The following is a 15,093-nucleotide window of genomic DNA, read 5'->3' as shown; positions in this document are numbered from 1 at the left end:
GAAGAGGCGTTCCGGACGGTGAAGACAGCACTGACTTCCGAACCCGTCCTACGAGCACCGGACTTCAGCTGCCCCTTCCTGCTACAAACTGATGCCTCCGACACAGGAATAGGGGCCGTCCTGTCCCAGGTACAGGAAGGTGAGGAGCATCCGATACTGTTCATTAGCAGGAAGCTGACCCCAGCCGAGAGAAACTACGCCACGGTGGAAAAGGAAGCCCTAGCCATCAAGTGGGCAGTCCTGGAGCTCCGGTACTACCTCCTGGGCCGGAAGTTCACCCTGGTAACAGACCACGCGCCCCTACAATGGATGGCACGAGCCAAGGACACCAATGCCAGGGTGACACGATGGTTCCTCGCGCTCCAGGACTTTCACTTTCTCCTACAGCATAGGGCTGGGGTGGCCAACTCCAACGCCGACGGTCTCTCTTGTATATGGTCAGCTTATGCAGGTCTGTCAGGGGTCACTCCCCACCCACTCAATATATCCCCACTATTGACTCCATTTTTTACCAACAGACCGAGGACAACGCTTAGGGGGGGGGAGTGTGACAAGCATCCTGAGATCAGATCAGCGTTGCCCTGGAAACAAACAAGGAGCACCTGTTTCACCTCGTCACAGGCTGATCGGGCACAGCTGCGGGGAATCAGAAGAGCAGCTCATAAGCCGCTGACTCAGGAGGAAAGGGGAGAGGTGAACTCTCTGAGAGCAGGACTAACTTTGTCTTCTGCCCTTTTGCAGAGAGCAGCGTGTAGTCCGATCAGCGCCACCACGAGCACTGCACGGTTACCCCACTCAGGACACGAGGGAACTCAGGAGAGCACTTGGGAGAACCACAGCCACCGGGAGGACGGATCGTCTTCATCACCACACTTGGGAGGAAGAAGCCGTGGACACCACCAACGGTGGTCACCACCGCCCCCTGGAGGGAAAGGCCGTGATTTCCCCATCACCACATACCTTTAATAAATCCACCCTTCGGGGAATCTTGATTTTTTTAGCTCTCCTTGTCGTGTGATCCTTCCACCCTGCTACAATATATATATATATATATATATTATTCGAGATTTAAAGCGTTTATTGTCATACACCCAGTGAGGAAAGCAGATTTTTTGAGCAATTATTACTTTGCTGTCCACAATGAATGCCAACACAGTGCAAAAGAACTATACTATACTATATGAGAAATAGAATATAGACTATGTATATGCAAGTATAGAGTATATGTACTGTTGAATGAGAAAAAATATCAATATATTATAGCAGTTGATGAGATAATAAGAAATGGCTCATGAAGTTGCAAATGTGGTTTCAATTAAGTCCGTAACGATATATAGACTAAAGATTTGTGTTTCTCCGATTCACAATGGCTTGCCCTTTGTTGAATGATGTAGTTGATGAGGAAGTTTTAATACTCAGACGAGCATTCAGGCATGAAAGAGTCTTCCGAGATAGGGCAGACCCATTGGCCTTTTCAGACCAATATCTGACTGAGAGGTACAGATTCTCAGGTGATGGCATCAGATATTTGTGTAGGCTGCTGGGTCCAAACATACAGCACAGGACATCACGGAGCCATGCTCTCACTGTCCCACAGCTGGTCTGCGTAGCACTGCGATTCTTTGCAAGTGGCATGTTTCTGTATTCTGTCTGTGATGCAGAAAACCTCAATAAAGCCACTATTTGCCGCACAATAAGAAATGTAAGTCTGGCATTGAAATCTCTTGTGCACATATTTATCACCTTCCCTGGTCACAGAAGATTCATCCACATCAAGGAGGATTTCTACAAGATTGCAGGTAACACAAATAATAACATTACTACAAAATGTTACATTAGCACAGTCACAGTATGACACTCATTATTTTGTGTTACAGCTTTTCCTAATGGAATTGGGACAGTGGATTGCACCCATATTCGTATCCAACGCCCCTCAGGGGCACATGAGGGAGATTATGTTAACAGGAAATCCTTCCACAGTGTCAATGTTCAGGTAAGAATGAGTTATGGTTACTGTCAGCTACATAATTATTCTGTGCATTAAATGACCTTAATAGGCTATATATATTTTTACAGATGATCTGTGATGCTGACTGCCTTATCACAAATTTAGAGGCAAAGTGGCCTGGCTCAGTCCATGACTCCAGAATCTTTCGGACCAGTAGAATTTACCAGAGACTCTCTCTAGGTAAGCCACCCCATTTTTTTAAGCACCTTGAACATCAAGAGTACAGTACATGTAAGAATTATGTTTTGCATTCGCAGGGGAGTTCTCTGGTGTGCTGCTGGGGGACAAAGGCTATGCCTGTGAGACATTTCTGATGACTCCCCTTACAGACCCCCAAACCCCAGCACAGCAAGCTTACAGCCATCCCCATGCCAAAACCAGAGCTCGAATTGAAATGACCTTCGGCCTCCTGAAATCACGATTTCAGTGCCTGCACCACCTGAGGGTCTCCCCAGACAGAGCATGTGACGTGACTGTTGCCTGCACAATATTGCCAGCCTAAGAAAAGAAAGGGCTCCCAGAGTTGCTTTGGATGTTGATTGGGACAATGGTGCCATATTCCCAGATAACAGAAATGGTAGACTTGTTAGAGAACAATACATTGCAAATTATTTCAGTTAATTTAGTTTTGATTTAGCCCATCCATTAATAAAGGATAATGTAGGCTATATAACTTTTTCATGTGTATTCATTTTATTTGGCATCGGTAGCACACACTGTGGTCATCTTCCCAAATTTTAGTTCCACTTCACTGGATCAATAACTAAAGTGTACTTGACATTCATAAAAAAGTTACAAGACCACAATGGTTTTGGAATATTTTTCTTTTATTATTTTGGTGTCATCACTTGTCAGCTTGGAGCTTTGGAGAGAAAAAATTATGATTATTAATACATTGTGTTACAGTCATGGTTACAGTATGAACTGAAGTCACTTACTTCTCTTTCTAGTTTCTGGATTTCCAGTTCTAGTTTCCTCAGTGTCTTGCATTTAATTTGCATCTCAAGGACCATGTCCTGCAGCTTTCTTTTGTTCACATCAATCTTGACTTCTGTCAGCTCGATCTGTTTCTCAAGATGCGTTGTGTAGAGATATCTGACAGTTTGTGAATTCTGTGAACACCTTTTAGTTAGCATAGCAGAATTTTGTATAATGTAAATTTACTTTAGGCAATACTCACTATGTTACCAGGCTGCCCAATGTCAGGATCCTGTAACAAATTATATTTTCTATTAGTACCACTTCCCTGACTTTTTATCTATTATGAACTTATGAAAAATGTGTCTATTGCCACAAAATTGACATGATACCTCGAGGCTTCTGGAGTCCAGCGACACGGTCTCATCATCGGCAGAAGTGCACTCCACTGCTGTAGATGTGGCTTCCCTCTGCCATATTCAATACTTGTAATGATATTTTTGACAGGACATGCAAAGCTTATGATTCAATAAAGAGTACTCACCGGCAAATCTGGTGGCTCCAAAAGTGTAAAGGTGTTACCAGCCACTGCAAGGTAAGGCAAAGTCGCAGAGTCCACATAAATATATATGGATTTAAATATTTTCCATGTGCAGTAGTATGGCAATAATGTACCTTGTATGAAGAGGTCAGTATCCCTTGCTGGGCCAGAGTCAGTGGCTGTCCCTCCCTGGATCCCTTCAATCACTGGCTTCCCTTTATTTAAGTCCAGGCCCAGCTCCTCTGCTGTGGTGAAGTCTTGGGTTGGAGGGCCACCCTCGTACCAGATATATGACTTTTTGTTATTGCTAAAATCAGACAATAAAATGTCAGCCAACATGTCACCTATGTTCTTTGCAAACAAGTCACTTACCAGCCTGCAAAATATTCTTGTATTTAATCTTGACTTGCTGCCAAGTCCTTTTTTGGCCAGACGTGTTTGTTCTTTAAGAGGAATGAATAGATACAAATTATTAAATAGATTAGATGGATAAAAAGAGCAAAAAAAAAAAGATTACAAATAGATAAGAGTAAAAAGATTAGACATAAAAGAAACTAAATAGATCAAATAGATGCACAAAGTGGGTAAGTGTTTGCAATTATTCTTTATGTTAAATGCATGTCCACTGGTCACATTTAAGGCAAAGCCCCAGGTCTAGAGCAGGCTGGCTCCACAGAATAAATCTCCATGGTAACTTATACCATAACATATACTGCTGCCCCTATCCAGCTTTAGTGCAACCGGATCACGGATAAATTGAGCCAGGATCACCAAGATATCCCGGCTTAATCCCTTATCCTAGTTTATTTTATATGAACTAAAAGTTTAGAAGTTTTCACTTTCACAAACATTTGATATGACTGTACCAGCCATTTGGATTATACTTCATTTAATGCAGCAACAAACCATTTCACAGTGTACTAAGAGAATTGAAAGCTCATTTAGCCTAACAGTAATGAAGGTGTTGCTGCTACTGGTCCCTGGCTTTGGGTCTAAGGAAGAGCTGCCCCCAGGGATGCCCTCCACAATGGGTCGGTTTGAATTCAACCCAAGGGCCAGCTCTTCTGCTGGGTATATTGTGGGGGTGCAGGACCACCACCTGTAAAAACAGCCTTTTTCTCGGTGGCTGTCATAAATAGACTCATCGTTTAACAGTGGCTTTTAAAATAAGGACCGTATAAGAAGTAAAGGCTACCATTTTGTAGAATATTCTTGTACTTTTACTTGTTCCCATCTTCTAGTGGGTCCGTGGTGGCTCTGACATAAGTAAATATAAATACTGTAGAAAGTGATAGAAACATCTAACTTGACACCACTTACGCATTTAATTTGTTTGAATTAGATGTTCAAATTGGGCATGACCTTCCATTAAAAGCTCTTGTTCTGCTTGTGAGAAAAACTGGGCGCGTTCTTTAGCCATGCTGAACAGCCAATCACAGCGTTGCTGATCATTGTTTCTGCTATCGATACATATCCCCTTTTAAACCAAAGCAAGACCGCGCAATGATCTCAGATAACTCAATCCAGCGATACTAATCATAAGTGGCAGGTGTGTTCGAAGAACCCAATTAGACAGAACATGATTAGCACGATGATATTATCTTGGAGATGTCTTTTGATCTCGTAATAAGCGACGTACGAAGAATGCTCCCCATAGCGTTAAAGGACAAAGTCAAAATGGAACTGAACCGAATGGAAGATATTGGAGTCATAGTGAAGCAAACCGAGCCCACTAATTGGGTTAATAGTATGGTTACAGTGGTAAAGCCAGAGAAACTCAGGATCTGCATCGATATACAAGATCTTAACAAAGCCATCAAAAGAGAACATTATCCATTGTGTACAATTGAAGAAATAGTAGCGGAGATGCAAAATGCTAAAGTATTCTCAGTGCTTGATGCCAATCATGGATTTTGGCAAGTACAGCTGGATGATGAGAGCTCCAAACTATGCACTTTCAACACTCCTTTTGAGGCTTAGATGGAGTTGTAAACATAGTGGATGACATTCTGGTGTGGGGTGAAGACATAGAACAACACGACAAGAGACTAAGACAACTGTTAGAAAGAGTCAGAAACATCAATCTAAAGTTGAACAACAGAGGGGTTGAAGCCAGACAAAGAGAAAGTCAGAGCGATACAGAACCTGGCTCTGGCATGTTCTGAGGACAAAGCTGCACTTATGAGGTTTTTAGGACTGCTTCAGTATCTGTCCAAGTTCGTTCCAAACATGTCAGATATCAATGCTCAGTTGAGGAAACTGCTAGAGGGAGATGAAGCATGGCATTGGGAGTTAGAACAACAGAAGAGCTTTGAAAGACTGAAGTCACTTGTGAGCAACGCCAAGTCTACTCCTAGTCCAAAGTAGGAGTAGACTTGTTTCATTTCGACAGAGGGGAGTATTTGATGTGTGTTCATTCCTTTTCAAAGTTTCCAGAGATTGCTAAACTCACACAGAGGAGGCCAAAGAGATCTTTATACTGCTCTATTGGAGTACAGAAATGCTCCTTTGGATGGTGTGAAACTATCTCCTGCACAGATGCTTATGGGTCAAAGACTGAAAACAAAATTACCTACATCACAACACAGCTGTTGGGACCACAACTGTACAGAAATGTACATAAAGACATCAAGGCCAGACAGCTGAAACAGAAAAGTTACTTTGACTGTGGAGCAAAACAATTACCACCTATAGCAGAAGGAGAGAAAGTGAGAGTAAAAGTCAAAATCAACTGGCAACCAGCAATGGTGTTGAGGAGTCATGAACAACCAAGATCATATGTGATTCAAAGGCCTGACGGAAACACCTTCAGAAGAAATCGAAGACACCTGCTTAAAACCAGAGAAACAATGTTTTCACAACCAATCTCTATAGAGTTGGATGAATATTCTTCAGCAAACAGTGAGAGTGAAGAGAGTAGTACACGAGTGCAGTCACCTGCACCGTCACCAGTGAAAAGTCCTGTAACACCAACTGTGGACAAGAAAGAACAGGTCAAAAGGTCAAGCTGGGGTAGACTGATTAGGCAACCAAAACTCTATTCTCCATGACAGCATTGAAGAGGACTTAAATAGTAAAGAGATGTTTATAGTTAATGGGTTATGGAAACAACACTGATTTATCTAAGTTAAAGTGTTAATTGAGAAATTGATAATAGCAGTTGTGTTGTGTAATCTATTTCTTAAGAGAGGAGATGTGATGTATGTTAATTGTGTTATTATTCCTTACCTGAGGATGGCGCTCTCGGTCTAGGATGTGTTAGGTTGGAACCTGCAAGAGAATAATAAAACAAGAGTTCAGTAGAACAACAAGTCGCATGAAACCGTGTCTCCATGAGCTATTAAAAAACACATCCAATAAACATCACAAAATCCATACACATCAACGGAACAGACAAATGAAGGGATGCAGAAGCCTCCCTGCAAGCTTGTATTCCCCACAGTATTCAGCACAAACATCATAACACATAACATCAATTAAAAAATAATTTGAACAAAAAACCCTAAATTCCTCTGCCACCGCAGGACATATTTAACCAAAATTGAAAGCACATATACTGACTAAAATAATTCAACACATATTGGTCCCTCAGCAGCAGACCACTGTCGTCATCATGGTAGCACTCTGGGGGCCCTCTCCTCCTCGGGCAGGCCACATTGTGGAGGACAGCACAAGCCACAGTAATGTCACATGCCCTCACAGGGCTGACCCTTAATTTGTGAAAGCGTGCCTTCAGGAGGCCAAAGGTCATTTCAACTCTGACCCTGGTCCTGGCATGGTTGTAGGCCTGCTGTGCTTCCTGGGGGTCTGTGAAAGGTGTCAGGAGAAAAGGCTGGCAGCCATACCCCCTGTGTCCCAGCAACATTCACCTGTCAACATAAAATCTCATCATAACTACCTCATAAACACAATGATATTCTTGACACGGCCATGATGTAAAAAGGGCTTATTAATAGGGGTTGTGTGGCTCACCTTGTGTGGCGCTGATAGATTTCAGAGGCCCGAAAGATTCTGGAGTCATGGACTGAGCCAGGCCATTTTGCCACAACATTGTCTGATCACACAGTCAGCATTGCAGACCATCTGAAATCATAAGATGAGGAATATTAAACCAATCAATGCACATCACTGGCAATGCACAGTGTTCATCAATGGGCAATATCAAAAAGTTATGTTCACCTGAACATTAATGCTGTGAAAGGATTTCCTATTCACAAAATCCACCTCATGGGCACCTGAGGGGGCTTTTATCCTTACGTGTGTGCAGTCCAGTGCACCAATGACATTGGGGAAACACAAAGTAATGAGTATCCTACTATGAGTGTTAACAGTTGTCCTGTAATTTGTAGATCCTCTTACCTGCAATCCTATAGAACTCCTCTTTGATGTCACAGAGTCTTCTGTGGCAAGGGAAGGAGATGAAGACATCTGGTAATGCTTTGATAGCAAGGCACACACTCCTTATTGTGCGGCAAATTGTGGCCTCATTCAGCTGTTCTGTATCAGTATCTCCATTAAAAAAACTTATTTGAAAAGCATTTGAGCAGATCTTTCCATTCTGGGGACAGAACGGATGACAAACCACATGAGAAATGACACCTTCACATTTAGTAAAATGTGCTCGTTTAGAAATTCATTATATTAATACTGAGCCAAAGAACTGTGTTTGTTGTTCCAGCCATCTGGTAAAAGATAGTCTAGACAGTCCTGGAGCAGCTTCATGTGTTCATGTGAGATTAAAGGGGTGATTCGCCGGAAATACGTGTTTTTCTTTTTCTTTGGTGTGTTATAAGTTGCCCATGCATGTATAAGACAGTAGAATTGCAAAAATAAAAAGTGTTGGAACAAAAGATGTATTTTATTTAGAAGCGAATGCTCACCCAGACCTGCCTGAAATGCCTTGTGTAACCACACCCCCACAAATCTACGTCAGCTCGTGGCATGATTTGACTAAGACCGCCCAAATCTACACTCAAGTAAGATGGGTCTTGTAAATCTCATTGTACCATCGCCGGTGCAGCCATGTCAAGAGAAAGTGAGATCCTCTTTGTTTGCCCTGCCAAAAGATCATACGACAAAAAACGAATGGTTACCTTTTTATTTTCTACACTGTTCCAGAGAAGTCCAATCCAAATGTTCAGGTTTATGCAGAGCAATTCACCAACGATTGCTTCACGAATCTGGAAGAGATGAAGACCTGCTATGCACGGAAGCTTTTTGTTAAAAAGTGAGGCAGTTCCAACAGTTAAAACTTCGCAAGGCCTGTCTGGCGCTTCAGATTCGCAGCCTGTAAGTATATTTTCATTGTTAAAGACTTTGTTACGGACTCACACAAGTTCAGTTTGATGTTGTTGTTTCTTTGTGTGATCTGCAAATGCAGACACGCGCGCAACGTGGAAAACAGGACAACATAAGTCCTAATAATCAGTAATTCTGTTCCAACTAGAGGCAACAAATGTCGTGTTTATAATGGGGTTTATTGTCTTTGTCGAGTTGCAACGAGACATGGCGTAACACTGGCTTATTATGTTACCATTCCCTGCTGTAATGCAAGCTTGTTTCTATCTCACACAAACTCTGTATGATGTATATGGTTGTTTGTTTATAAGAGGCGTTACATTTCCGTGCAGTATTCGATCAATCACTACACTAGTGAGCTCCTTGCTTTTCAGAGCGATGAGCTTTGAAAAATATCAGCACGTTTCAGAGCGGCGGAGCAAGAGGATATACAAACATGCCCGGTATGTGGAAATTACAGCGTTTTTAAACCTTAAATCGTGTATACACATTGTATTACATCTAAAGCAAGCAATACTATTTGTTTTAGCCGTGTCAAATGACCCCTTTAACACATCGATTCTATATAGTGTCACAGCTTGCTGTTGCAGCCCAGTAACCAGACTTGATTAAAAGTGGGATGCTGTTGTTTCTGCCACAATGAAGTCTTATAATATAAAAGGTTAAAATACATTCACTGTTCCTCGAAATGGAACTGGCCATCAACATCCAACGTCACCAAAGTTGTTGGGGATATGGATTAAAAAATATTCCTACAAAAAAAGTGTCTCTCGATTGTGAAGTTTGCATTGATGTGCCATAACGTCTCCACAGTACAGCCGTTTTGGAATGCAGTCTTTACATCGGATAACTGATGGTTTGAGGCTGCAGCCTGAAAACGTCTCGGTTACGTATGTAACCTCCGTTCCCTGATGGAGGGAACGAGACGTTGTGTCGACAGAATGGGGTTTGACTTGAGAACCTACCTTCTCTGACTGACTTGAACAGGCCAATGAAAATTGGCGAATGAAATTTGCATGCCGGACTCCGCCCCCGGATATCCGGGTATAAAAGGGAGCCGGCGTGCCGCATTCATTCACCTTTTGTGCTGAGGAGCCTGAGGATCTTGCCCCGACTGCTGCAGCGTCGGCCAGTGTTGTGGCATGAAGGACACAACGTCTCGTTCCCTCCATCAGGGAACGGAGGTTACATACGTAACCGAGACGTTCCCTTTCTGTCGGTCTCTCGACGTTGTGTCGACAGAATGGGGTTCCTCGGAAAACGCCACAGCGCTGTGCCGCGTCACAATTCCTCGCGAAGCGACGCTGACTGGCCTGGGCGTGTCAGACGTGAGCGCTTAGCATGAATTGCAACCTTCCAGCGGAAGGGAAGGAGTCCAGAGCTTTCAAAAAAGATGGGAGCCCCTTCCACCGGCCGTCACGGACGGCGGCCTAGTTCTCTTAACAGCGAGAAGCCGCCCGGCACCGTAAGGCCACTGGGAAGCGTCATTCCCCCCTGAGGGAACGCGCTACGGAGACCACTTCCTACCGCAGGGAGGAGCTTAGTGGAGATTCACACACGGTCTCACCGGACAGGGGAGAGCACGTGGGAGACATGCAGACACGAGATGGTGTCGCGAGCAGGTGAAGTGCACCTGGGAGAGGTCATGGGCCATCGATTGAGAGCCATTCATGAGAAGACAACAGACGGAACCGCCCTGTGGGGGGGTTACTACGTGTGGAGCACTAGGCCCTGTTTGAGTCACTACTAGAGCTCAGAAACAGGCCAAGGGAGGCAGGGCTGCTCCGCCGAGCCCGCCGCCGAGGAGTGCTTAGTGATGGATGGAATGCCTACTCTTCGCCCACGTGGGGGGAAGAGGGGAGGCTGGATAGCACCACGTCTCACCTATGGAGGAGTGCTATCGCAGGCGTACGCCCACCGGCTGCCGGACTTACCTGGCGGTGTCTCGTAAGACTCTGGCTGATACCGGTTCCACGCGGAGGCTGTAGAACCTCGCGAAGGTGCTGGGCGTAGCCCAACCCGCAGCTCTACATATGTCTGCCAGAGGGGCGCCCTGCGCCAGTGCCCACGAGGAAGCCACACCCCTGGTGGAGTGTGCCCTCACTGCAAGCGGGCACGGGAGATCCTGCGATCGGTAGGCCATAGTGATGGCGTCCACAATCCAGTGCGCCAACCTCTGTTTGGAGACAGCCCTCCCCTTGTGCTGACCTCCAAAACAGACAAAGAGCTGGTCAGAGCTCCTGAAGCTCTGCGTGCGGCCCAAGTAGAGGCGCAGCGCGCGTACTGGACACAACACGGAAGGGGTTGGGTCTTCCTCCCCAGAAGGGAGCGCCTGCAGGTTCACCACCTGGTCCCGGAAGGGAGTGGTGGGAACTTTGGGCACGTAGCCAGGCCGGGGTCTCAGGATAACGTGAGATTGACCGGGCCCGAACTCTAGGCAATCCGTGGCCACGGAAAATGCTTGTAGGTCCCCTACCCTCTTGATGGAAGCGAGCGCCACTAGGAGAGCCGTCTTCATCGAGAGATGAGAAAGAGCGGCATCTCCGAGGGGCTCGAAGGGGGGCCTCTGGAGGCCCGCCAGGACCACATTGAGGTCCCAAGAGGGAACGGAGCGCGGATGGGCCGGATTCAGCCTTCTCGCGCCCCTCAGGAACCTAATGACCAGGTCGTGCTGTCCCAGAGACTTCCCACTAACTGGTTCGTGATGAGCGGCAATTGCGGCTACATACACTTTCAGCGTGGAAGGGGAGAGATTGTTCTCGAGTCTCGCCTGCAGGAAGGACAGCACGCTCCCGATCGAGCATATCCGTGGGTCTTCTCCACGAGAAGAACACCAGGACGAGAAGAGGCGCCACTTAAAAGCGTATAACCGCCTCGTGGCCGGGGCCCTAGCCTGAACAATGGTCTCTACCACCGCTGGGGGTAGACCACTCAGGATCTCCTCGTCCCGTCCAGGTGCCAGACATGGAGGTTCCAGAGGTCTGGTCTCGGATGCCACAACGTGCCCTTCCCCTGAGAAAGAAGGTCCTTCGTCAGGGGAATCGGCCAGGGGGGAGTTGTCGTCAGGAGCATTAGCTCCGAGAACCAAGTCCGGTTGGGCCAGTAAGGCGCAACTAGTAGCACTTGATGCTCCTCTTCCCTGACCTTGCACAGGACGTGTGCAATGAGGCTCACTGGGGGGAAGGCGTACTTCCGCTTGTCCCGCGGCCAGCTGTGCGCCAAGGCATCCGTGCCGAGGGGGGCCTCGGTCAGGGAGTACCAAAGCGGGCAATGGGTGGTGTCCAGGGAGGCGAACAGGTCCACCTGTGCCTGCCCGAACTGCACCCAAATGAGCTGGACTGCGCGGGGGTGGAGCCGCCACTCTCCGCGGGGCGTCGACTGACGAGAGAGCGCATCGGCTATCTGGTTCAGGTCGCCCGGGATGTGCGTGGCTAACAGAGACTTCGTCACCTGCTGGCTCCACAGGAGGAGGCGTCGGGCGAGTTGCGATAGCTGCCGTGAACGAATACCACCCTGTCGGTTGATATATGCCACGGCAGTCGTGCTGTCCGACCGGACCAGCACGTGCTTGTCTTGCACGAGGGGAAGGAACCTCCTCAGTGCAAGTAGCACCGCCAACAACTCTAGGCGATTGATATGCCAGCGCAGGCGGGGGCCCGTCCAGAGACCCGACACTGCGTGCCCGTTGCACACAGCACCCCAACCCTGCAGGGAGGCGTCTGTCGTCACCACGACGCGCCTCGAAACCTGCCCAAGAGGGACCCCTGTCCGCAGAAAGGTCATTGAAGACCATGGGGTTAGGGTGCGCCGGCAGAAGGGCGTGATCGCGACGCGCCTGTTGCCGGTGTGCCACGCACTCCAAGGAACTCTGCTCTGTAGCCAGTGCTGTAGCGGTCTCATGTGCATCAACCCGAGGGGGACTACCCCCGCCGAGGACGCCATGTGCTCCCAGGAGCCTCTGAAAAAGTTTCAGCGGGACCGCTGGCTGCTGCCTGAAGTTCCTCAGGCAGGTCAGCACTGACTGGGCACGCTCGGAAGAAAGACGTGCAGTCATGGAGACAGAGTCGAGTTCCATCCCGAGGAAGAGGATGCTCTGCACAGGGGAGAGCTTGCTCTTCTCTCGGTTGACCTGTAACCCCAAATGGTCTAGGTGCCGGAGCACCAGGTCCCTGTGTGTACACAACAGATCTCGCGAGTGCGCCAAGATGAGCCAGTCGTCGAGATAGTTGAGTATGCGCACCCCCTGCTCCCTGAGGGGAGTGAGGGCGGCCTCCACGACCTTCGTAAAGACTCGAGGAGACAGGGACAGACCAAATGGGAGGACGCGGTACTGATATGCCTGTCCCTCGAAAGCGAACCGTAGGAACGGCCGGTGACGAGGGAGGATGGACACATGGAAGTACGCGTCCTTCAGGTCGATCGCCATGAACCAATCCTGACGCCTGACGGACGTCAGAATGCGCTTCTGCGTTAGCATCCTGAACGGCAGCTTGTGTAGGTGCTTGTTCAGGGTACGCAGGTCCAAGATGGGGCGCAACCCGCCACTTTTCTTGGGGACAATGAAATACGGGCTGTAAAACCCGGAGTACATCTCGGCCAGAGGGACGAGCTCGACCGCCCCCTTCGCCAGAAGGGTAGCGACCTCGGCCCGAAGCACGGGAGCATCTACTCCCACTGATGTGAAGAGGATGCCCCGAAACTTGGGTGGGCGTTTGGCGAACTGAATCGCATAGCCGAGACGGATCGTTCTCTCTAGCCACCGTGCTGGTCTGGGAAGAGCCAACCAGGCTCCCAGGAACCGAGACAGGGGGACCAAAGGTTCGATCTGATTCATTGCCCCCGTGGGGGGTGGTTCGATGGCTGGCAGTACGGCTCCCTCGACGCGGGGGGGACCCCGGGGAGGAGAGCGGCTCTGCCGAGGTGCCTGTCGGGCGATATCGCGGCATACCGCACCGTCTGACTGAGGGTGCTGGTGGCCACTGAGAGTATACCCAACCGTGTGTCTCGCCGAAACACAACGTGGGGTTGCCGAGCACCGTCCTGCGGAGGGTGAGAGCGGCTGTGAGAAAGACCCAGGGAGAGAGAAAGCTCTTTTCGCGAGAATGTGGGCACCAGGCCCTGGAAGGGGCCCGGCTGGTGTTGCTGGGACGGGGCAGGCACCGTCCCAGTCCGACCCTCTAGCAATGTAGTTGCTTGGGTCGGGCCCGGTGAACTCGATCTCCCTGGGTTCACCCCGTCAGGAACGCTTCTGCTTCTGCGGAGGTCGGTGACGGGATGGTGCTCTCCTCTTCGACATCCCTCTCCGGGAGGCCGCCTGTGCAGGGGGCGCTGGAGCCGGAGTCTGAGTCGGAGAGGGGCGGGGCTGCTGGGGAGCAGACACCGCGCGGGACCTCGACGGACGATAGGCGGCCGGGTCGCGGCGGGGCAGGATCGCCTCCGTCTGCTTCCTTACAGTCGAGAACTGCTTAGAGTCCTCGACCGTATCACCAAACAGCCCACCCTGCGCGATGGGAGCGTCGAGAAAGCGAACCTTCTCAGCGTCCCGCATCTGCGCAAGGTTCAGCCAAAGGTGTCTCTCCCGGACCACTAGTGTGGACATCGTACGACCCAGGGCTCGCGCCGTCACCTTCGTCGCCCGAAGAGCGAGGTCAGTGGCAGTGCGGACCTGCATAAGCCCCGGGTCGGACTTTCCCTCGTGCAACTCCTTCAACGCCTTGGCCTGATGGCCATAGCGTGAAGAGCCGAGGCAGCTTGACCCGCAGCGTTGTAAGCCTTCGACACCAGAGATGCCGAAAACTTACACGCCTTGGAAGGGAGCCTTGGTCGATCTCTCCAAGTGGCAGCTGTCTGCGGGCACAGGTGCACCGCGACTGCACGTTCCACCTGAGGGAGGTCGACATAGCCCTTAGCTGCCCCGTCATCGAGGGAAGTCAGGGCGACCGAGCTAGTCTGACGTGCACGCGCCGCGAAGGGGGCGTTCCAGGTCCGACTGAGCTCCTCATGCACTTCCGGGAACCAACCGCGAGCGTTGGGGAAGAGGCGGTGCGGTGCACTGCCGCCCAATACTCGCAGCGGCCCGGGAAAGCATGGCTGACATCTCGACGCCCGCTTCATCCTGAGCTCGACCCCCCGGGGGAGGAAGCTCCAAGGAATCGTCGATGTCGGATGCCAGGAGGTCGCCCTCCGATGCTGCGAGCGACATCTCATCGTCGTCACGCCCCGTGTCCGAGTACGTGACGGAGGAACAAGGCGGCGTACCGCCTTTTCCGGGACGGTCAGACGAGCGAGGCGGGGCGTGAACGGTCCGCGAGCCGGTGGCTGACGGATT

General features: G+C 49.2%; 1 protein-coding gene across 1 annotated transcript; it reads right to left on the bottom strand.

Annotated features, from left to right (window-relative positions):
• Positions 1-2,825: 2,825 nt before the first annotated feature.
• Positions 2,826-7,719, bottom strand: LOC306896845 (uncharacterized protein). The gene is made up of 8 exons (XM_079461152.1): positions 7,647-7,719; positions 7,440-7,550; positions 3,602-7,336; positions 3,471-3,514; positions 3,319-3,396; positions 3,189-3,218; positions 2,947-3,120; positions 2,826-2,870 (listed from the first exon to the last, which is right to left on the bottom strand). Exons 3-8 carry the CDS (start codon positions 3,804-3,806, stop codon positions 2,853-2,855), a joined length of 549 nt encoding a protein of 182 aa, XP_079317278.1. The 5' UTR covers positions 3,807-7,336; positions 7,440-7,550; positions 7,647-7,719; the 3' UTR covers positions 2,826-2,852.
• Between the last annotated feature and the right edge of the window lie 7,374 nt (positions 7,720-15,093).

This window comes from Barbatula barbatula, assembly GCF_947034865.1.
Source record: "Barbatula barbatula genome assembly, chromosome: 7".
Taxonomy (NCBI): Eukaryota; Metazoa; Chordata; class Actinopteri; order Cypriniformes; family Nemacheilidae; genus Barbatula; species Barbatula barbatula.
Note: the sequence above shows the minus strand (reverse complement) of the source record. Positions and strands in the feature narration are given on the sequence as shown.